This window comes from Manacus vitellinus, unplaced genomic scaffold (assembly GCF_001715985.3).
Source record: "Manacus vitellinus isolate BGI_N305 unplaced genomic scaffold, ASM171598v3 scaffold_12_pilon, whole genome shotgun sequence".
NCBI classification, from domain to species: domain Eukaryota; kingdom Metazoa; phylum Chordata; class Aves; order Passeriformes; family Pipridae; genus Manacus; species Manacus vitellinus.
Window position 1 is genome coordinate 11,947,522 of NW_021938949.1, and position 22,687 is coordinate 11,970,208.

The 22,687-nt window shown below is 39.5% G+C and overlaps 1 protein-coding gene and 1 long non-coding RNA gene across 4 annotated transcripts in view; both read right to left on the reverse strand.

The window, feature by feature from the left end:
• LOC103757381 (multidrug resistance-associated protein 1) overlaps positions 1-8,506 on the reverse strand; it is a 32,832-nt gene extending 24,326 nt beyond the window's left edge. For 2 of the 3 annotated variants that reach the window (XM_018067410.2, XM_018067411.2), the window contains exons 1-8: positions 8,374-8,506; positions 7,200-7,325; positions 5,172-5,233; positions 4,093-4,224; positions 2,887-3,114; positions 2,040-2,217; positions 1,228-1,389; positions 664-756 (exon numbers count right to left, since the gene is read on the reverse strand). In XM_018067410.2, coding sequence (XP_017922899.2) covers positions 664-756; positions 1,228-1,389; positions 2,040-2,217; positions 2,887-3,114; positions 4,093-4,224; positions 5,172-5,233; positions 7,200-7,325; positions 8,374-8,451 — 1,059 coding nt within the window. In that variant the 5' untranslated portion in view covers positions 8,452-8,506. Of the gene's footprint in view, positions 1-663; positions 757-1,227; positions 1,390-2,039; positions 2,218-2,886; positions 3,115-4,092; positions 4,225-5,171; positions 5,234-6,401; positions 6,432-7,199; positions 7,326-8,373 lie in introns of those variants that run through there. The other variant, XM_029957952.1, reaches the window with a different exon arrangement.
• A 1,855-nt stretch (positions 8,507-10,361) lies between these two features.
• LOC115307132 overlaps positions 10,362-22,687 on the reverse strand; it is a 16,445-nt gene continuing 4,119 nt past the window's right edge. The window contains exon 3 of the long non-coding RNA XR_003915569.1: positions 10,362-10,437. This is a non-coding gene — a long non-coding RNA (uncharacterized LOC115307132). The remainder of the gene's footprint in view (positions 10,438-22,687) is intronic.

Genomic DNA, 22,687 nt, shown 5'->3' on the forward strand with positions numbered 1-22,687 from the left:
ACTGGGCAGCCAGCAGACTGCACTGGTACAGCTATCCCAGACAGCTGTCACCAGTGACAGTGTGCTGGGACATGCCAGATATTCCCTACTTCTCCCATGCAGGAACCAAATGCTCCGGTATGTTCGGATGAACACAGAGATGTAAAAGGTTTCACTTCAATATAACAATCTCCACTGACATGCAGTAAATTCAGTTAGTAGTGAAGTCACCAGAAAGCACATGGTGGGGCTGTTGGAAGCAGTTTTTACAGTAGAAAACTTTAACACTGCAACCACCATTCTGAAAAGATGAATATTTCATTCATTCAGGTTCATTAGGTAGACAGTAGTTTATGTTTGCACTTTAGTTCTTAGGCAGCAAGTTCAAAACTGAACTAATTCCAATTCCATCATTGGACATCTCACGAAGGTGGCTAAAATGCTACCCTGGCCTTCACTATTGCAAATTTAGGTCATTATACACAGACATGTTGCAAGGCTGAAAAATACATGAGTTTGTTTATTCTGAAAACACAACACCTCTGACCTTTCTTTCCCTTCCCTTTTTGCAAGGAATAAATAGTGGGATGGGGAAAAAAAAAATAAAAGGACAAATCTCAAGGAACAAGTCAAAGAACAGAACACCTTTCTTACAAGCACTGTCACATGTATAAAGGTTCTGACCTGATAGGTTTTTGTCTTCATTGCCATCACAGCATTTATTGGAACCAGAAGGATCATGACAGCCACTCCTGCCAGCACTGAAGGACCTAAATTCTGAAAAGTACTTAATTGTAAATATTTATTCAAACTCATTCTTAAAATCTTGAATCAAACTACTACATATGCTTCAGAAAAGCATTCTGAAATACTTTTTCAACCTCTTCTTCCCTCTTCAAGAACAGCTTAGAGGAAGATGAGGATCAAGTAGGAGCTTAGGTTAACAATTATATGCTTTGATTTTTGAAACAAACATACATATATAGCCTCCATATAGAGATACATATAGATCAAAAGGTCCCACCTGCAGCCCTCCCATATGCACTCAGATGCCCGAATTCAGAACTTCCTGCCTTCCTTCTTGATAGCAGTGACAAAAGCAGTTCTGAATGGCTCTAAATAAACAGCATTTTCCCCACACTGCTCTACCCCTCCAGTGGTCTGAGCAATACAGCTGTCTGTAGTCACAGAATCATAGAAAGCAGCACGTTGCCAAAGTCAAAACAGGAAACAACACACAGTGCTCACCTGCCACAGTAAGTACAGTGCTAATATCACCTGGAAAGGTGCAGACCAAATCATATTTATATAGGTAGCCAAATCCATGAATCTCTGAGCATCCACAGACATTAGATTCACAATCTCACCCACAGTTGAAGTCTTTCTAGCAGAATTCGTGATAACAAGTGCCTAGGTGCAGATAAAAAATAAAACCAAGACTTATTTGCATTTTCTCCACAGAATTCAACTGCTTTACAGAGATTCTTCTTTAAAATTACAAGCAATCATATTCCTGCTTCATATTCTGTTTACCCTGTATGTTTTGCAAAATGCAAGTTGCACAGTTTGAAGCAAGCAGCCAAGCTAGGTTTAAGGTGATACTGCCAATAAGGCATCTTTGAGGGATATCATCTGCTTATTTTGTTTAGTGGTTTTGTGTAAGAACTGGAATCTTCATTTCTTGTGACACATTTTTCTCACACAGAGCTATGAGTCCACAGCTTTCTAAAATGTTCCAGCTAAGATGAGGTGGCACTGCTGCTAAGTCCCAAATGAAGCTGTAAATGTAGGGGCATCTTAATTCCTGCACAAACTGAATCATTGCACACCCCTAGTCTAAATGAGACAAGACTTCTTGTTTGGCAGTGGGAAGAAGAGAGTTAACTAGTAAATTAGAAGATTGCCCTAGCTTAAAGGCTTTTATTTATAAATTAGATATCCTCTTATTTCCATTAAGAGTTAGGAATCAACGTACCAGAGTCTCATAACTAATAATTCAGACTTAAGTGATGCATTCTCACAGTCACAGACAGGTACTGTATATTTACAGAAACATCTACCTTGCGATAAATTACACCAACAATAGCTGTTTTGAGCCTCATTCCAGTTACAAAGCAAATATGAAAATACTGGTGAAGAATCAGTGTCTGAAGACAGGCACAAACAAACAGCAGCACTGTATAAAAGTAGCCTTGCCAGTCTGGGGCAGCTTTGTTATTTACGAAGTTGAGTAGCAACCTGTGGGGAGAGAAATTAATTCTCTTGGTAGATGCAAAAGAAAATCAGATGTCATGGTCACAACCTTAGATTATTTCAATCACTGTACAGGTCATGCAAGCACCTAAAGTAGATAGATAAAACATTTAAGCAAACTTCCTAGAAACTGGAGATCATTTTAAATGAGCACGCATCACTCCCTCCTCAAGGTACTAATTTGAAACATAAAGTATCACATAGTTTACATGTATAGCATTCTCTTGGAGCTACACTAAAAAGTCTCATTTTTCCTCCAGCTAAAATACAACCACTTACAGTTGCTTTACTTCTTATCACCTCAAAGCAATACCACTCTCCCAACCCCTTAGCTCTCTGGCTTCACATACTGTGATGGTAGTCCCAAAATAATTACAGGTTAGAATTTAATAAACTCTCCTGCTGTTGTTGATGATATTCCTGCCTGGCCTTCTAGTGTTGAAAAGGAAGGTAAGAAGTCAAACATTTATTGCACGATGTCATAACTTGAAAACTAATGGACCAAAATCATCTTTGTTCGTGGTCTCTCCCTTGCATGATATCTGTTCCCCATTTAATCAGCTGAAGGCAAAGCAGCCTGAGGAGTGAAATACCAGAGTGTTTTAAATTCTGTTCACATACTTTTAATACAATAACAAAGTATATAGGTCTTACTTCAGAATTTCCGGGCCTGCAAACATCAAGAGATCATGTCCGGCTTTAAACAGGAAACTCATGAGAAAATATGGTCCAAAGGTTTTATATAACACCTTGAATAAAGATGCTTCAGAGCTCTTCTGAGATGGTTTTATAATTAAAGCTTCAGCCTCTTCTGTCACATCACCATTTGAGTCGCTTGATTTTTGCTGCTTTTTGGGCGCATACAACATGTCTAATGGTCGCCTGAAATAAGAGCAGGTATATAATGTAGCCTTTATTCAAGTATAAAGCCGAGTGGAAAAATGCACACTATACAAGTGAGATGTTTATGAGCTGCTTATTATGATTCTCAGTAGCTTAAAACATTTTAACATTTCTAATCATGCAACCATAACTAAATGAGCTGGCCATTCAGAAATGGGTAACACTCCTGTCAAATCTCTCCTACGGGTCTGCCCTGGGGAATGAGGAATAGGGCTGTAAGTTGTGTTAAGCTTAAAGAGCAAAGGACATTATTATTCTAGAACCCAGTAATGCTGAACTTTCGTACCACCAGAGATAAAACACAAGTCAGATTGATGCCAAGACATCCCCAATGCACACATTCTTTTTACACATCTGGCTTATGCCAAACTGCATACCCTGAACTTCTGAAGACAAGCTGTATATAAAAACATGCCGTGTAAGCAAGCATGTAATTTTCCTTCAATGAAAAGGTACTTCTATTTGCTGCAGTACAGGATGATGAAAGTAGGATGGAGAGTGCAGGCATGCAGTCTAATTTTAGTCATCTGGCTTAGATGCTCAGACTCCCTATATAGTCAAAGGAAAGTAATAAGCTTTTCACTTTTACACCCTGAACCACCCTCCTGAGGCTTTGGCAACTATAGAGGGAGCCCAAGCTCCCTAATTACATGACTGAAGTTTGTGTGAAAACATTCCCTCCCCAGGACAAAAAACACACATCAAAAGTCACAGTAATAAGGTTTGGATCACGAAAGACTAAGGGGAAGTCGATGAAGCTGTTCATAAAGAAGAAACACACCACCCTACTTGGCTCCTGTTCTGTGTGCACTTAAGGACAAATCCAGGCTGCCACATGGGCCTTACAAAAGCAAGTTTGATAACAAATGACAAACAGCTCTAAAGAGAGTTTGAGAAACTTGAGCTTTTAAACCTCTGTATCTTGGGAGAACTGACAGCCAGGACAACTGAACTTACCTCTTGGTCTTTGACCACTCTTTTGCCCAATTTCGAGCCAAAACCGGCACTATTTGCTCTGATTTGTCATCTTTATTTAATGACCACAAATCCTTGGCTTCCAAAGGACTCCGATAACCCTGAATCATCAACCTGTATTAGAAAGAATCAGCAATATAAATTTAGGAACACTAGAGATGTGTGTATACATATATATATATGCCATAAGGCAGTGGTCCTTGCATCCAGCCCCAAAGCAGAGCCAGCTCTTCACAAAGATGCATGCAAGCCATGGGACCTGTAACAACACAGGTCCAGATGCTAAAATACACATCCTCCTGTCTTTCCTGCAAGAATTAGACACCAAAACATCTAGGGATCCAGGAGGTGCCACTGAATTCATATTTCAGGGAAAATAAAAGAAAGGATGAAGTGATCTCATTTGAAAATCAGCCAGGGAATTAATACTCCCATGCCTACCAAGTTTCAAAATCTTTATTAGCTTTTAATTTAACAAAGCAATTCCTTTCATCTAACTTTCTGTTGGAACTCTGGCCAAGTACCAACCACAACTATACACCAGTGTTATTTTACATGTTTCTGTGCTTTAACTCATACAGTATAACTAAAACTAAGTTAATAGAAAAAAAAAGCCTCCTGGGCAAAAAGAGGTAACAGTTTTGAATGCCTTAGTTTCTAAATACAGCAGATAATTTCTACCTTCTTATATTTCCCAAAGAAAATTTTTTTATTATATTCATCCAACAAACATATTAAACAACATCAAGGTTCTGGATTTGATCCCTATACAGGCCATTCACTTAAGAGATGGACTTGATGATCCTTGTGGGTCCTTTCCAACTCAGAATATTCTGTGATTCTGGAAATACTGCTAAAATTTAAAATTACAAGGACTCTACAAAGAAAGTAAAACATATTAATCAAATTTGGAAAAAATATTCATTTAATCTATCTACAAAACAACCAACCAAAACAACCGAAATTATTATTGCAGGATTATTGCTAATTTAACTCTGAATGCAGGATCCCAAAGTGCCATCTAACTTGAACTGGTGCCATACACAGCACCTTGATCTTACCCAGTGATCCACCAGAATGTGATTCTGGAGAGGAAGGAAGCACTGAACTCTGGACATGGATTCTAGAAGGGAGAAAAAGAAATCAAAGTGACTGATACAAGGCCAAGAGAAACAAGCAAAGCAGAAAATACGCTTTTGAAATTCCTTTAGTGTACACTATTTTTTCCCATTACTAAAATTTGCCATTTATGCTGCTGAGAGCTTGTTCAGAAAACACAAGCACAGCTCCAGGGCTGTCAGCAGACTCGACCACTGGGACACAAGGAATAGCAGTGTTCCATATCAACAATACAACAAATAGCTGAAAGACTTTCACAAGACAGTGCAGGCCAGACAGTCTTTCCAGTCCCATGCCCATATCAATGCAAGGTATGCTACCATAGGAGGGCATAAATATGTTAATTGGGCAGTTAGTCAGGAATGAAATTTCAGTTCTAGTGTTCTAGCAGTGAAGTGCTGTGATTTCATCAACATAAATGCACAAATGAAAAAAAACTGTAAACTCCACAAAAGCATCCCAAAACTCCCCTTAGAAACCCTGTATCTCATTCATCACACAAAGAACTATTAATTCTACTGAGTTTTATGCCAGGTAGAATGAAAACAACAAGCTGTAATAAGTCTGGATTTGTGTAATGCAAACAAGAGACAAAACACATTATTTGACTTCTATATACATCAGTATCTACATCTTAGAAATTTTACTCTAGTTTTCTGACTTAAGTAAACATATACTAAGATTTTACTTAAGACTTACAAACATTTCTGGTTTGGAAATGCTAGGCAGAAGGGAATAAAGCAGAATTTAAAGCTGTCTAACATGACTTTTTCTTTTTTTCTCCATCATAACAGACACACCACTCATGAAAAGAGAAAACTAAAATTTCAAGTCTGCCCTATTTCCTAAAGACACCCCTAGAAATACTCAGAAGAGAAAAACAAACCACTGTGGTCTCAAAGCACCTTGTAATTATTACAAACATGATCAAAGCAGAAAAGAAGGTTTCCATAAATCCACAGTATCCTGTCAAGTATATTTAATCCCTGAATGAGATGAAAAGAACCCAAAGAGGTGCCAAAGACTGAGCAGTTTGCTCTTCCCTCCAGACATATACACACAGACTGTCTGCTGTGGAATGCAGAGCACCACTGGCACCCTGGATACTGATGGAGAAAGTTAACTGTGGAATTCAGTAAGTGCAACTGGTTATGGACCCTTTCCACAGTTACAAAGGCAACATTTATTCCCCACATCACACATTCCACACTTTCCTCCATCAGTCAGCATCACCTAACAGCCATCAAACCAGAATCAGACCCTGTATTAAAAAAAAAAAAAAATCAAATTACAGAAATGAAGTTTCTAAACTTGGCAAACTCCAGGCAGTGACAAGTGTCACTCCACTGTGACTCAGAAGATCTAGCCCAGAGGTAAGCAAGGATGACCCAGCACCCCTTGGGTCACTCTACATATATCTAGCACATATAATTAGGAACACATGCAAAAAACATCATGTCCAGGTAAAATTAAATTTCTACATCCAAACCACCCTCTAACATTAGCTGCTCTTGCAATTGAGTTGGTAAAATTTTTGCTTGACACAAGAGAGATAAATATGGAAATCAAACACATCTATCCAGAGTCAAAAGTTTTCCAGGTCTAAATTCTTCCCCACCTTCGAAAGAAAGAGAATCCATATCCTTGTGAGTTACTGCCTACTGAACATATCAGGTGACTAGGAGCACAGCATTTCAAATCACTATTTCCCACCAACTGCCAGAAGCACTACTGAATAAAAATAAATATAACTTAACCCCAGGAATGCTATTGAGGAATGAGTGAAACTACTTTTGGCTTTTTCTTCCATACAGCCCCCCTCTCCCCCTGTTTTTGCATGTTATGGGTTTCATCTTTTTCATCACCAACTAAAAAGCAGAATTTGAATTATTTGGGAAACTATAGCCCCATAGCTCCTTGCACAGAATACTGGAGGTATGATACTCAGCACTCAGTACAGACTTACTTACAGGATCATTCACTGTTTCAGAAAACAAAGGTGGTTGTTCTGGAAAACAACACAGGATGAGCTGTGCAAATAACAGGACAAAGTAAATGCAGAAGGTGACATAACGAAATGTATCCACTTCAGCACCCTACAAAGGAAGGTAACACTCCAATTAGAAGGCTTAAGGAATTGATTTAAAACAATATGTTACCATTAAACAGAAAACCACTCCTTTCTGAAAGTCCTGCAAACTAAGTTAGTGCCACACTACTCACCCCACACAAATTAGGGGTAATATCTATTTTGGTAAAGGGAAGGTAATGAGAGGGGGGAGGATGTGAAAGATACTGTTTATTTTTATTCAGTCACTACCATAATCACACAAGCATGAACTTCTTTCTTTAGAGGAGCAAGGCATTCATGCATTGGGTTACAAGGAGTATTCAAAGCAAATTTTTTAATTGGTACACACACAGAAGATAAGAATTAGAGGAGAAGAATTTAGATTACACTTTGTTCCACTGTGCTTAAATTCAGAGGTTCTTTCATTTTTTAGACTGGGACTGATACATAACATGTCAACCACAGAAATCAAAGCACAGGGATAGATGGACACACACATCCCCCAGTAAAATCCCATTCCCAACAGCTGAAGACAAAAGTTGGCTGAAAGTTCTCAAAATTCACAACAGGGTTGAAAGGTCTCAAGAAATCAAAGTGATTTGCCATTTTCAGGTAGCTTTGCAATTAGTCTGATATTTCAGGCGGCCTTACTACAAGACACAAAAATATTTCACTTGTACACTTTCACTTTGCCCTGGCAGGTGAGACCACACCACCACCGAACAAAGTGTTTCAGGAAATCCACGGTATAATAACAGGAAGGTGACGTAAACTCCCAGTTAAAACAGTTTCATATCAAAGATTATCCACTTTCAGTGTACTCAAGCAGACACATCCGCTTTCTCCAACAGCCAGAAAAATTTTCTTGGCCATTGTTGCTACAGGTAAAATCCCTCTGAATTCCACTAGCAGTGCAAAACAGGAGTCATTAAGTTCTGATTGTTTTGCTGTTATAACCCAAGGTACCCTGAATGAATCATTAACTGACTTGACTGGCATAATTAGCAAGCAACTGCTCTATTACTGCAGCATTTCAGATTATTTTCAACTGAATGAGGCTAAAAATCACTTACCATATTTAAGGCATGTTTTATTTTGGATATCAAAATCACTGTGGCACATAACAATGAGATAAACCAGAAAATTGTCATTACTCCTGAAGATTGGACTCCTTTTATTCTTTCATATTGTATTAAATATGTGGCAACCAACTGTGAACAAATAAGACAAAAATATACTCATAAGTTTTACAATACGTTATGCACATATTAAAGGTACTGTGCTAAAGTGTGCTTATTTAAAATTTCTAATCCAGTATGTCCCACACATACTAACACCCTGAAGTTTTAAGTGTAATTCAAAAATACACTTAAATAGGAAATTCTCTGTATCAGTAAAGAAGTGGACAAAAAAAAAAAAGGAATATGTATTACCTAGAAATAAATGATCACATACACAAAAGTGCTGTCAAAAGTTGTTTTTACAATAAAAAGATTTCTTTCCATATAAGCCACAATGCCAAACAACCCTGACCAAGTATTACTCTACTTCTGTATTTTGTGTGTTTTCAGAGTCCTTTAAGAAGCTGGTACATCTCACTTGGCTGCTGACACACCATTTTCAATCAGCCTGACAAAAGCTTGACAATTGCATTATTAAATGACCACAAAGTACTTAACAGCTCTTGCATTTGTCAGGGCTGTTGGGTGGGGTTTTTTTGTTTGGTTGTTGTTGGAGCTGTGGTGTCCCACTCTCCCCCTTGAGCATCTTGTTTAATCACTACCACTCCAAGTCCACGATAAATGTGACAACAAATGAATAGCAAGGCATTTTCCTTGAAATGCAGGCTGCAGAGATACTGGTGTGGAAGCAGACAATAGTTGTGGATCTAGGTAGAAAGAGTTAGCTGGGGACACCTGTGTGACTCATGGCATTTAGGATTTCCACTGTGCCAGGAAGTGTAACAAAGAAAACATGCCCTAAAGAATGTTACATGCAAGAGAGTTTGTAATAAGATACTTAATAATGCAATGCCTTTGACTGTCTTCCACCAAGTTCAGTGGTTTGTATTATCTAGGCTGAAACAGTATTCTTTGAGCTGATTCCTTCATCCCATGCTTGAGTCAAACTATTAAATAAATGGTAGCTCAAGCCTACCAAAATAAGGCAAGACAACTAGCACTGCCTTATGTTCTGATGTGCAACACACTGAGCACTGCTGGGCTGGAGGGGGTTTTTTTCCTAATTTTTTTATTAAAACACAGCAGACATTTCAGTCAACTGCAGTTCAGCTGCAGAATAAGTCTGTATATAAAGGTTGTAGCTTAAAGAATTACAACACTGTGAGTAATATCAAGATGGTGTTACTGCTTATGGTTTTGCACGAACAGTGGTCATGCAGAAGAACTTACCATTGTTATACCCAATACTGTAGGGCTAATGAGATAAAATGGAGCTCGAGAAATTTGACTTCTTTCCCAGAAAGAGTAGAAAAGGTCTGCCCAGCAGACTATCCACAGTATTAAACCCAAAGCCTGCAACAGAGAAGTGTCTTTAATACATCAGTTCACACAGATAATGCAGCACAACAGATGAACACTAGATGTTATATGTTAGTAGAAATATTCAGATCATGTCCTTTGGGCAATTCTACAACATACACAAAAGAAAAACAACTTGGCCTTGAGACTGAGTTGCCTAAAATAGTCTTCTCCAACCGGTCTTACACAGGATCTACATGTCTGTTACTATGCCAGAGTAAATTTCAAAAAGCCTAATAAAAGGGCAAGGGAAACATAAGGCTTGGAAATCAAACACAGGGAGAACAAGTAAGTTACAGCTGAAGTGTACATGCAGGCCAAGAATGGTGCTCAACAAAAATACTGTGCTAAAACACTGCTGAAAACAGATTCAAACTTCCAGATCAGCTCAGTAAGTCCTGATTTTAAAACGTCAGGTACCGTTTTGGCTTTGTTAAGGTTGGACATCTGTATGTATCCCCTGTCATGACGGCGAAGGTACAGGTAGTACACTGGGAAGCAGATCCACAGGTAAGTGCAAGGAATCCAGACCAGGACTGTGTTCTGAAAGCATGGGGTGAAATCTGGATCTTCTGTGTGCCATGTCAGATTCCAATCCTGGGGCAAGAAAACAGGATGAGTTAAAGAAACAGCAAACACTGAACTTCGATATTTAAAAGTCAGAAATAGCCGCTATCAGCCTTATTCTGTATCTCTTGTGCACTTATTTATACTTGTATTAAACTGGCTCCATTCTGTGATGCATCTAATTTTATTGCACTTTTTGTAGCTCAGAAGTTTCAAACCTTCACAAGATGCCAGTGTCACTTTTGTGGTTATACACAGCTACCATAACATACAGCTCACTCGAGTGTAATAGGGATCCTCAACAGGACTTACCAGGATCTTTAACAGCACTCATCAAGAATTTTCACATTATCATTGCAAAAAAAACACGACAGTGCTAGCTACCTTCCACTATAACCACTGTGCATCACATGTATGTTTAAATATTCAGATACACTGCATTCCCAGATTTCCACGTGCAAACATTATCTGGCACACAGTAAAAGTGAATGGCACAAGACAATATCATGCCAGTATTTGTAAAGCATAGCTCCCAAGCTGTCTGCAGCAAACCCAGTTGAGGATTCACAACAAGGCATACAACTAAGTAAAAGGCTCACTCCTGCAGCTTATCTCCTACTCAACAACAAGAGAATGTAAATCAATATAATTCAATGTTTTCCTATTTTTCTCAACACAAGTGTCAAAACCAAGACAAACAACCATACAGTCAAACCAAAACTGACACAGTAATAAAAATGTGATCCCCATTTCCAGTACTGGTACAAGGACTATTTACAAATGATTACTGTTTAATAAATGAGACTGTTTAATAAAATGAGCTTTCGTATCATATTTATGCTTGCTCTCAGTTAGGAAAATCTCTTGCAGCAAATTTTACCTTAAAATTACTGACTCTGCTGAAAAATTATCAAAAGAGACACTTCCTCTCAAGTGCCATAAATTTTTGACTGTCCAACAGAACAATGCAATACAGAAATACTGTTGCTGCAGACGGACTGCAATATTGGACAGGTGAAACATCACTCACGAGCCTCTGTTTAAAAGCCCCACAGCCAAGAGCAGCAGTCCCAAGCCCAAAGCCTTGTTAACTATACTATCATGTTCAGTGGCAAAGCATTTTTTCAGACAGTTGCTCAGCTTGCACCACCAGTACCACTACTGGGACATAATGACAGTCAGTAATCCTTCTCCTCTATAAAAGCCTGAGCTAGTCACAGAAATAAGTGCCATTATCCACATTTTATAGATGAGGAAACAGAACCAAAAGGAGCTGTAGTGCCTGTCCCCTCTATTCCAACATCAAAGCTGAAACCAGATCCCACTGCTCAGAATCACCACACTTTGATCTTTGTTTGTCCCCATCTTCCACTGATTAAACAGTTTCAAGCACAATTACAAACAGAACATAGATCTAAAGAGAAATGGAAGATGTATTTGCCTTCCCCATTTCCCTCAATTTCTGTCAGAATCTAAGACTTCTTTCCCAGTTAGATACCACAGACTGTATGCACAGGACACTCACTGTTATTTTGCTCCTCTAATTCCACAGCATGCTAAAAATTCTTCTCACTTCATATCATTTTTAATTTTCCAGTTTTTAGAAAAAGAAAATCTCTGAACTTACTACAGCTAATTCAAGGGAATTCACATTGCCCAATTATGTTTTAATGTATCTGCAGAGGGGTCACATAAGCTGTTCGTGACCAGGCAGTGCCTGCAAGACACTGTGGGCAAGCCACATGCTTATTAAGTTTCCTGACTGCATAACTCATCAGAAATTTCAGCTGAGTCATCCTTACATTTAGCCACCACACAAATGTTTTCGGCTTTCCAAGTCCCAGCTGCTCCACTACAGCACAACAGCCAAGAAAAAGTCTCATGACTCTGCAGAACAGTTTACAATTCACAAATTAAGACAGTTACGAGATTATACAAGTAAATCGACAGGATGTAATCAGCTTTACCACAAACAAACAAGAGCATTTTATTGAGTAAACTTCTGGAGATCTACACACTGCTTAAGAAAGTTACTAACTCCTTCTGCAGTGTTTGTAAATGCTTGCTGTAAAATGAATCAGGAAAGCACCAGAGAGGTCAGAGCAGGTAATGCACATGTCACTGCCACGTGGCGAAATAAAAGCAAGAAGTGCTGTATGCATGACTGCTATGCATATTGGCTGGAGGACATTCTAAAAACATGTGCAACCTTTCATTTGACTTTCTTATTTGCAAGTTATCTGGAGGTGTTTGTTTCTGCATAAAATGCAAGAAGGATGGGACAAACAGGCAATTTTGGTTCAAACTACCTGCTAGAATTTAACAGCTGCAGCAACATCAGTGTATCTTCTTTCGTACTTTTTCCAGGATTTGATCCAGAGACTGTTGCTATCAAGTAGGAGCATGCTTAGCTTAAAATCCACTTTTCCTCCCAGTACAAGAGAAATGGCAACACACAGGTGAGATGCAGAGGCTGCTTCCATTTTACACTCATTTCAGGTGAAAAAGACAAGGAATGCATGAAGAGAGACACGGCAGTGTTATTCCTGCTGTCTCCATAGGTGCAATTCCCTCAGGCTGTGTCTACACAAGGCAGGAGCAGAGACAGGGATGGGGTTGTAGACACAATACTTGCTGCTGAGCAACAGCCTCACGAGTTTCCTCTCACTCAGGTCCACACCAATTGAAGTTGCAGGCTCTGCTGCAGACTGACCATCTGCCACTGGAGCACATTTCCCAGTTACCACCTGTGCAAGAGCCACTGGAGCACATTTCCCAGTTACCACCTGTCCAAAAGTCACTCAGGCCACACTTGAGAGACCCAACAAGCAGGACAGGGGACTGTCAGTAGGTCACATCAGCAGCATGCTCCCAGCCTGAACCGAGGTGTTGATGCCCTCAGAGGACAAAATCAAGAGGAACTCAATTCATTACAGAAGACAGGCATAGCCCAAGCTCTGCATGGAGGATACCACAGCTTTATGAGATTCAACTGTAGCTGGAAAACACGTCACACTCATCATGAAACCAACATGCATTCATATTCAAATCATCAGGTTCAGTTACACAAGTCTAGACCAGTTCTGCCAGTATAAAGTACATGCTTCTCTTTTGCTTTATATAAACCCAGTTTCAGTTTTATTTTTTTCCATCAAAACCAAAAATCCTTCATGGAACAATGCAGAAACATTCACTGAAGCAGACCCTTGTATTTAACAGACATTAATTAGCAAATTAACAACATTTTTCCTGACTCAAGTTTTATTTGGCAAGTTCTATTAAAGCACAAAGCTGCCCCATTTTTCACATCTCAAAGATTAATAATTTTCACTCTGATTGATCAGTTAACCATTCCACTTTGCAAGGTCACAACAAATGACAGAGATACAACTATCCACTGAAAGCCTACACAAACCAGCAGATTCCTGCCATGAAGGAGGAAAAAAGGAGTTGAGGTCTATAGCTCTTAGACTGTACAATCAGAAACCAGCCTTTATTTTGAGCTATGACTGCAGGAACCCACTGGAGAAGAATCAGTCTGATCCTTGTTCCTTTCTTACTACATGTTGGGAGAGAAGAGATCTGCTGTTGGCTTAGTTTTAGCCTAGTCCAGAAAAAACACATCTCAGATGTTAAATAATTTCAGACTTTTTTTCCTTTCAAAAATTCCTCGACAATTTTAAAGTTTCCCAGAATAGCAAACGAGTATTTTTAAATTTATCTGACCTGTTTCTCAGTTTTCATTTTCACCACCAGCACTGTGGCTGAAAAATACTGGTCCACAGTTTTTGTGCCCTGTAGCAGGTTTTCTCTCATGGCACGAAAAACCTTCCTATCACATCTAAAGTGAAAACCTCTATCTACAAGAAGGGCACAACAAAATTCTTGGCATTCTCCAGAATCAAATGACCTGGTTCTATTCACAGGTAAACCACTTATTTAACAGTGCATAAACCCTAGCTAAATTAAGAACTGTATTAACTCCTGTCTAAAATTTCAGGAGCAGGCAAGATAAAAACACTGGCAGCACGAATGTGAGACAAAGGTGTAACACAAAAGATCAGTTATTGTGCCTGAGCTGAGGGAAGGCAGAGCACAGGGAAGCTGTTATGCCTCCAGGATGCCTAACCTGAGGAATAACAGCATTTGACACTGGACAGGCAGCCAGGAAAGGCTGTTAAGCGAGCAGCCAGTGGCTGCTTGTTCTCACATCAATAATCCCACTTGATCCACAGCACATTTTAAAATTTTCACTGGCAGAAATGAAGAGACCAAAACTGCTCACTTGCATGCCTGCTGTGTGCAAGTGTGCTGGAGATGTAGGCTGCCAGTACACTGTTAAATCCACCTGCATGAACCAACTGTGACAGAAAAATTACTTAAACATTACCACACACCTGTGTAAAAAAATGAGATTACAAAACCACACTGGAATCTTAATATCATGGCCAACACTTACTCTTTCAAATGGAGTTCAACACTGACATTGGTGTGTACCCATTACTTCAGTATCACCCACCTCCTTTGTCATACCAAGATATGGTTTCCTCAATCTTATCTTCCTAACAGTAAAAAACACTTTTCATTTAATGCAATGCTTACATTTTAGTTGAGTGCAAGTAATTAGCTCTCTCAGGCAGTAACACCATAATTGCAGCTGACAACTTTCATTTTAATAATATCATCACTTTCCCACTGAAATCGGAAGTCCCACAATCTGGCAGCTCTCGTATTAAAAAATTCCCCAGTGTAGCACCTATAAACCCAAGAGCTGACTCAACCATTCTCCTCAGGGTAGGCTGAAAGCTGATGGCCTCATGGCATCCATCTAGGACAGCAAATTTCCTGCCTGCCTCTCCCCAGATAGGAGATTTGGCAAATCTGGCTGAGCCTAGAGGAGCTGCATCAGTGGGCAACAGGGTGAGGGGAGGTGCAGAAAAGGTCCTCTCTCTTTAAGGTTGCTTTAAAGGAATTCTCACCTTGTTTTAAAAAAGTCCATGATACCTGATGCAGCTTCTTCATTCTCTCATTCACAGTTTGGAGTCAGACCATGAAACATGTGCTGAAGCTCACCATTTGTCTAAGAGCATATTTAGAATAGAGCCTAAACAAGCACAATCACGCATAAGTCTGACCAGCATAACATCTGCTCTGCTGTGCTTACTGCTCAGGCTACACCACAGGTGGTGTATAAAGGTTGATAAAACAAGCAACAGATATTTGTGCAAGAAATATACTCCAGAACTCCTCCAGAAAGCAGCAGAAACACCCCTCCTATCTGCTCAGGAACAGTCACGGAAACAAGCAGTAGGCAGTAACAACATCCCTAAAACTGGTAAACAAGGCAAAAAACGAGGTATATGACATGGAAATAGCCATCACAAACTCCTATTTACATGTTTATAAGTCCTTTAAAAATATGAGGTTTATTATATTGAAATTATTTTGAAAAAAAAGTACTGCTTGCATTAGAGGATCCAATGGCTCTAGAATCAATTCCAGATGAAGAAGCATAATATACACAGACAGACGTACTTTTCCACCTCAGCTGACATTCATTTCCTCTAGTTTATTTTCTTAATAAACAGGAAGTTACCTAAAATGCACAGACCTCTCCTATGACACAATGCAGTTGTTTTTCTTGCAACTGAAGTTAGTGCAGAATGTACAAGTAAAATGGTACCTTTGTAGTGGTGCACACAGTGACCTCATGCTGCATTTATATGAAACTTTTAATACACAGCCAATTCCTTTGAAGTCTGTACTAACTGTATGAAATGAATGGTTTATTGGTTTACTGTAACATCTAAGGGTGTACTCTGCAAATAGGAGGCGGAAGAGAAATTTAAAATACTTGCACAGATTTTACAGTAATACTTTTCTAACAGCTATTTCACATGCTTGATGAAAGGCAGCAGTGATGGGGTTTTTTTAATTTTTTGAACACACAAACCCAGGATTCTACTAAAAAGTAAAAGCCACACAACCAAATACTTGATCTCATTCCCAGATCTCCACAGACTCTTGAAACTACTTCTGCCAGGAGAAATTCTGGAATTATGGCCCTGCACAGACCTATACCACTTACCACAGGCAGTGGAACAAATGAACATAGAGTGAGCCTGACTGCCAATTTGGGAAGAGACTTCAGTACTTCCCTTCGTGGTCTCATGTGAGGGTAAGTGCTCCTATACCCACAAAGGTCTCAGACCTTTCTTCAGGCCAATAACAGCCCAAATAGATCCATAAGTTTCTGCCTTTTTGTTCTTCTACTGCCACAAAGGTGCAATAAGAAACGTTAATGGTAATTACCACATTGGGTTCTAAGAATTAGATTCAGATCTCCAACCCCTGGGGAGATCACATTCACCCAGAGAAAAAACATAGTTTGAAGTTTTCTTTATTACCACAGAACTAAGCCTACCATGCAATATGGGATCTTCTTTTAAACTGATATTAGAATCTTGGGCAGGGGCAGATCACTAAACAGTGAGAACACAACACATTTCTCAAAAAATCATGAACGGAACAAAACTCCTGCTATTAAGTATGAAGCTCACTGGTTAAAATGCTAGTAGGAGTCAGAGAAGCAAGGAACAAATAACTGTTTAGCAAAAGTTCAAAAAAATGCAGGTCTCCAATTAAGATTTTGACATGCAAGTCATATAAAGAGCCTTAAATCATTCATAAGCAAGCCTTCTAGCCCAGCTCCCCAGAATAACATGCAAGAATTGAGACCTCGGGGGAAAAAACCATGCCCCTCCTTCTTCCTCTGTTTTGAAGTAATTCTGAAATATAAGTTTTATTCTTATAGTCCCTTAATGTTATCACAAGACAAGACTGTTAGAGCAAGAGGTGGAAAGTTAAAAAAAATAATAATCACATAATAAAGAGAGGCCCTAAAATTTTTAAATCCTTTATATAAAGAAGATTTAGGGTGGAAAAATACCAGTGACAGAGAAATGCCCTTAATTTCTCATAATGTTTTCTATTAGAAATGGTTTTAGCAAGTTAGAAATGGTTTTAGCCATGGTTTAAGTTCTCAACAGTAATGACTTACATAATGCAGATTTGACTTGTTAATATAGCCAACAAAAAGCCTCTACCTTCCAATAATTGGCCCTGCATTTAAATCAGGTGTCTGTACCTCCTTGTCCCAAACCCAAACATCAGTATTTCCTCACGTTTACAAGGAATTGAGATCCTTTGTTATAGAAAGCACTGCATCAGCTGAAACAGTGTGTAAAATTACAAGCAAAAAAGCATGTTTTGCTGTTGTTTAGCCTAAAATAAGAAGCTGGTACTAAGAAATCACCAGAGAAAGGAGCACCTGCAGCTGTGGCACTTGCAAGAGTTGTAAGTAACTCAAGAAGCTAAAAGCCACTCAACTATGGCTATTTATTTTGTGTCAGAGAAACATATGACAGATTATATCAGTACTTACAAAATTAAAATGTAGCCTCTCTCTACAGACATAGCACTTCCCTGCCATATCTGCAAGTGCCACAAGACAACATTTGGCCAAATGACAACAAAATATTTACCATTCAGCTTCAGAACCAAAGGATAGGTTTTACCCTTCTGTAAAGTTTTTCACTGAAATCACTGTTACTTAACAGGACACAGGAGAAAAAGATTCCTGCTCTCATCTCCTTTTTGCACCAAACCCAGGGTTTTTGCTTAATGATACAGGCAACAGCCTGTACCTTGAGTTCAAATCACTGAGAAGTCTGAACACACCTGGGGTAATGATCTTATCAAGGAACTAAGAGAACAGCTTAAGTTGGGATAAACTGTCTCTGAAGCTCCCACAGATGCAAATAGGGAGAAAACAGTAATGCAGGGAATTCTGACTCTATTAAAAGTAAGCAAAAGGTCAGTACCCAGCAGTAGGCTTTTTAGGGATGACCCAGAATGACTTCAGCACAACCTGGCTTGACCTTCCCTGGGTCCCAGTATAGCACAGTGTTTCAATGTAAACTGCACTGTAATTGCATGGAACAGCATGAGTTATTCAGGCATTTTGCTGCTTTTCTTTCCTCATTTAACTTTTCAGAGCAACCTTGAACTGACAGCCATAGAACGACAGGTCATCTGTTCAGAAAATCCCTATCAACAACAGATTATCAGGCTTAATTTCCCTGTATTTCCCCTAAATTGATCTATTCTGGATCAAGGGATATCAGTTTCATTTCTAATCTAAGTTTAATTTCTATGCAAATTTAGATCCTTGTTCATATGACCAATAAAAAGAACGTCTTACAGATTTAAATAGGAGAAAGCTGACAAATGGGCCTCTGGCTTTCATCACTAAAAAACACAGCAGCCAAGCCATGCAAATCATGCAATCTGCTGTTAAATGTAATAAAGGCACCATCTTGAGTGAAGGGTTTTCTGTTTAACACTCTACTGCTGCTCCTCTCTTCCAAACACTGTCCACATAAGACCTTCCTCTGTCAATAAATGAGAAGTTTCCTGATCTGCATACTCTTAACTGGTCACAAAGGCACTCCTAAACTTTATACCTGTACAAGTAAAGGCAGAGGTTAAATTCATAGCTTTTATCAAGCTCACCCAGCACCCTCTCACAGCACCTCAAACCTCCTCCCTAGCTTTGCCACAAACACACCAGAAAAGCACTGAAGACATATCTTGCAGTGCAAAAAGCTGCAGGGTTCCAAGATACGTGCCAATTTACTGCTTATCTGATGCATGGAAGCATAAGCCACAGATCTTCAGAACAACATGAAATTGCTCCTTACATAAAATGTCTGGTTTTCCTTCAGAAGTCTATTTCAGTAAAACTACCAGTGTCCTCATAAACAATATAAGCACAGCACCTGTTTATGTCACACGGTATCGCTTCACAAATGTCAGCTAAGAATATAACGAATTGAAGAATATTAATACTTTTTTTTCTTAAGAAAATTCTATCAAGCTACATTATAGATCCCTCTGGCTAAAACAATGTCAACCCAAATGCGAAACATAATGTCTTTGGACAAAGAAAATACATTTACTTAGGTAGACAAACATGCCTGAAAGCCTCAGACAGAGGAAGGACAGCAAAGGGAGCAGAGTCCAACCCCTCCAAGCTGGTCCCTAGAAATTGTGTGCGAGGCTCTGCTTCACCTTTACTCATTCTTCCTGTTTTTCTTCTGTAGTTTGGTTTCATATGAAGAAGTGCTAAATCCAGAACAGTGAGTGGATACCATTTCTTTACTAACACTGAAGAGGATCCACAAAAGCTTTCTGCACCAATAGGAAAGAAATAGGCCAGGGTTTACACAGGCAGAGATATAGCTTGAATAATTACAGGACTCTAGTTTTCAAAACAGAGGAGATGAAAACTGCTTCTCTCCTAGAAGTCAATGCAATTACTTGCTTTAAATCCTTCTTCAAAAACCAGAAGCCCAACTAGAAAAATGTGGAAAAAAATTCAAATGAATTCTCACTGAAGTAAAGAATTGGAGCTAACTTTTGTCTAAATCAACTTTAAAAAACACAATGCCTGTGAAGGACATGATAGGAGCTTATATAAATATAAGCCATTTATCTCACATTCCCTTAAGTATAAGGAAGAACCTCAAAGTTTCACATTTGTATTTCCTACTTCTTTTTCATAAAAGCCCTTCTGAGTGTTGGGCTTGAAATATCCCAGTGCCACAAAAACTGTTAACCTCTTCCTTTAGCACTTTTAAACATGAAAAGACTTCTCTAAACATGATACTGAGGAGGTTACAAGCTCTGAAAAACCAAAATCAAAATTTTACTCAGAAGAAAGGAAATCCAGCTGACTATTTCAAAATGTAAATGCACTGAGAGCACTGACTGCATGCACACATGTCCAGACAGCCAGGTCAGCAGGCCAAAGTGTGCAGCAAGTTCTCCATCTGCCTTGACACTTATCCTGCTTATCTGGAGTGACAGTGGTCCTCACCCCACTTTACCTTTGGTTTTTTGTGTGCTGGTATTGAAACAAGGTAGACTGCACTCAGACACTAGTGATACTCTAGCCAAAGCTATCTCAGCTATGTTGGGTCACAAAAAAGTTTTACAGCTTAAACAGGCCCTTTAAAGTCACTGAACTAGAATGCAAGTAGTGCAAAATGCTATCTCAAGTCCACTAAAGTATTTTAAAGCTTTTATTGTCATCAACAGCTATCAGTAAATAATAAATTTATCTTACACAGCTGTACCTTTCTTTATATTATGGACGGGGTACTCATTCTGAGATACTCAGTGATGCCAGAGCAAGGAAGGGTTAAACAGCACCCTTTTAAAAAGTGAGTCTGGTTCAAAGGAAGCAAGATGCAGTAAAGTTCTACAGACAAATCTGATTGCAGTGAAGTTAATACACTGAGTAGGGGCACAGAAGTAGGCTAAACAGCGAGAAAAGGAAAAAAAAACAGAGTGAAGAAGATGGCAAACTTTCTTGGGCTCCTGACCTTTCAGAGTAAGTATTAAATAAAACCAATCTGTTTAATTCTCAGACAAGAACTTTCAACAATAACATTCCTTGGGTGTGCAAACAAGAAAAATCCTGGCCAGCAAAGCCTAAGAAGATTAGCATACAGTTTTTAAGGGTCCATTAAGTCCTTTCAACCACAGTCTCCCCCACAATTCAAAACTGAGTTGTCCTAGACTCAGCATCACCTTTGAAAGAAAACACATCTTTTCCTTGAAGCTGAGTTTGCCAGAAATCCCTCTGCTCCTCTAGCACGGCCTCAGGACCTACCAGAATAGCTGATGCAGCCATACAGTTCACCACAGGAATGCAATAACACGTGCACCAGGTATGCAGATACCACCCAGCTCTGAGGAGCTCAAGAGTGAAGTACCTCAAGACAGGAAGAGCACCAGCACAACCACATGTGGTATCTAAAGCCCAGCAGAACACCACATATACACAGGCATTTTCTGAAAATCTGTTACTACTTCAGCTTCAAACAGCAGCAGTAATGGAGATGCCAGAAAACGGAGCAGCCAGAGTATCCATGAGCACTCGAACCACCACTGCCACCCTCTCCACTTCTGGGAATGATGCAACAACCAAGTGGAAATAGAGTGTTACTTATGAAGACAAGGAAGATTTTTCCAGGCACATCTAACCCTAATTGGAATGTACAATTGTTCTTTTGCGGGATTAGAAGAATCCAGAAATCGAACAACCACACCCAAAGGATCTTAAACTGGAAGAAATGAAAGGCAGAGTCCACATGATTTGGAGACAGATGACAAATCCCAAAACCTCGGGAACCAATGCAACTAGTGAAAAAATGTATGGAATAGTTATGACACACCACAAATACCAGAAATGGCTGTAATATATATAAGAATAGTGTTTTCCTAATAAAAGAATCTGCTATCAGAAATCCTGCATAAACTAGTTTCTTCCAACATCCTAAGTGTAGTTCTTGCTTCCACCTGATGTTGCAATTCCACAGCTCAGGGAATGAGCCAGCAACTCTTTTTCACAATACTACTACTCTCTCAAGTCAGATTTTCCATAAACCAATTCTGAAACACGTATTCTCTAAAGCTCTTCAAATAAAAAGTCTCACACTAGGAGAGGGGGAAAAAATGTATGATGACAACTCATAATTTAGCCATTTCTAAGAAACCTGAAAATTAGCTGAAAAGAGATATGAGCATAACGAATGTAAAAGCAGGTTAGCAGAGTCAATTATGATCAGCTGGGAAAAACTAAATATATGATGGGTAATATGTTAATGGTTCTTGAGACAAAACATTACAATGGCATTTGTTGGGACATCTGATTCTATTTTATTTTTTTAACTAGTAAGGCAGCTCATTAGCTCAATACCATTTGGCAAATATCTGATGAATACACAAGTAGTTCTTTCCACGTTTTCCTCTCCCCCCTATACTGCCTTCAGTAGCTCTCTCCCCACGTTTTCTTCCTTAGACTTCCAGTTCTCTCTCCTCCCTTCCTCCACACAACCTCCTTCTCCGTATAACTTGTTTCTTCCCGGGATGGATTTTCACCCCCAGGTGCCTCGCTGCTGCAGCACCTGCGTGCCCGTGCACAACCCCCGCGTCTCGGCTGAGCAGGACCCAACTGCAGCGTCCCCACACCGCTCACCTGGGCACAGCTGGTTCCAGTTCACCCACAGCACCTGCGCTCACCCGCTCTCCACTGAGGAACAGCGAAAACACTGCTGTGCAAACACGCGACAGAGCTGCCAGCCTGCAGAAAGCGTGTCCTGGCCTCCTCCCCAGCGCACCCCGCTCCCGAGCCGCCAGACACCGTTATTGT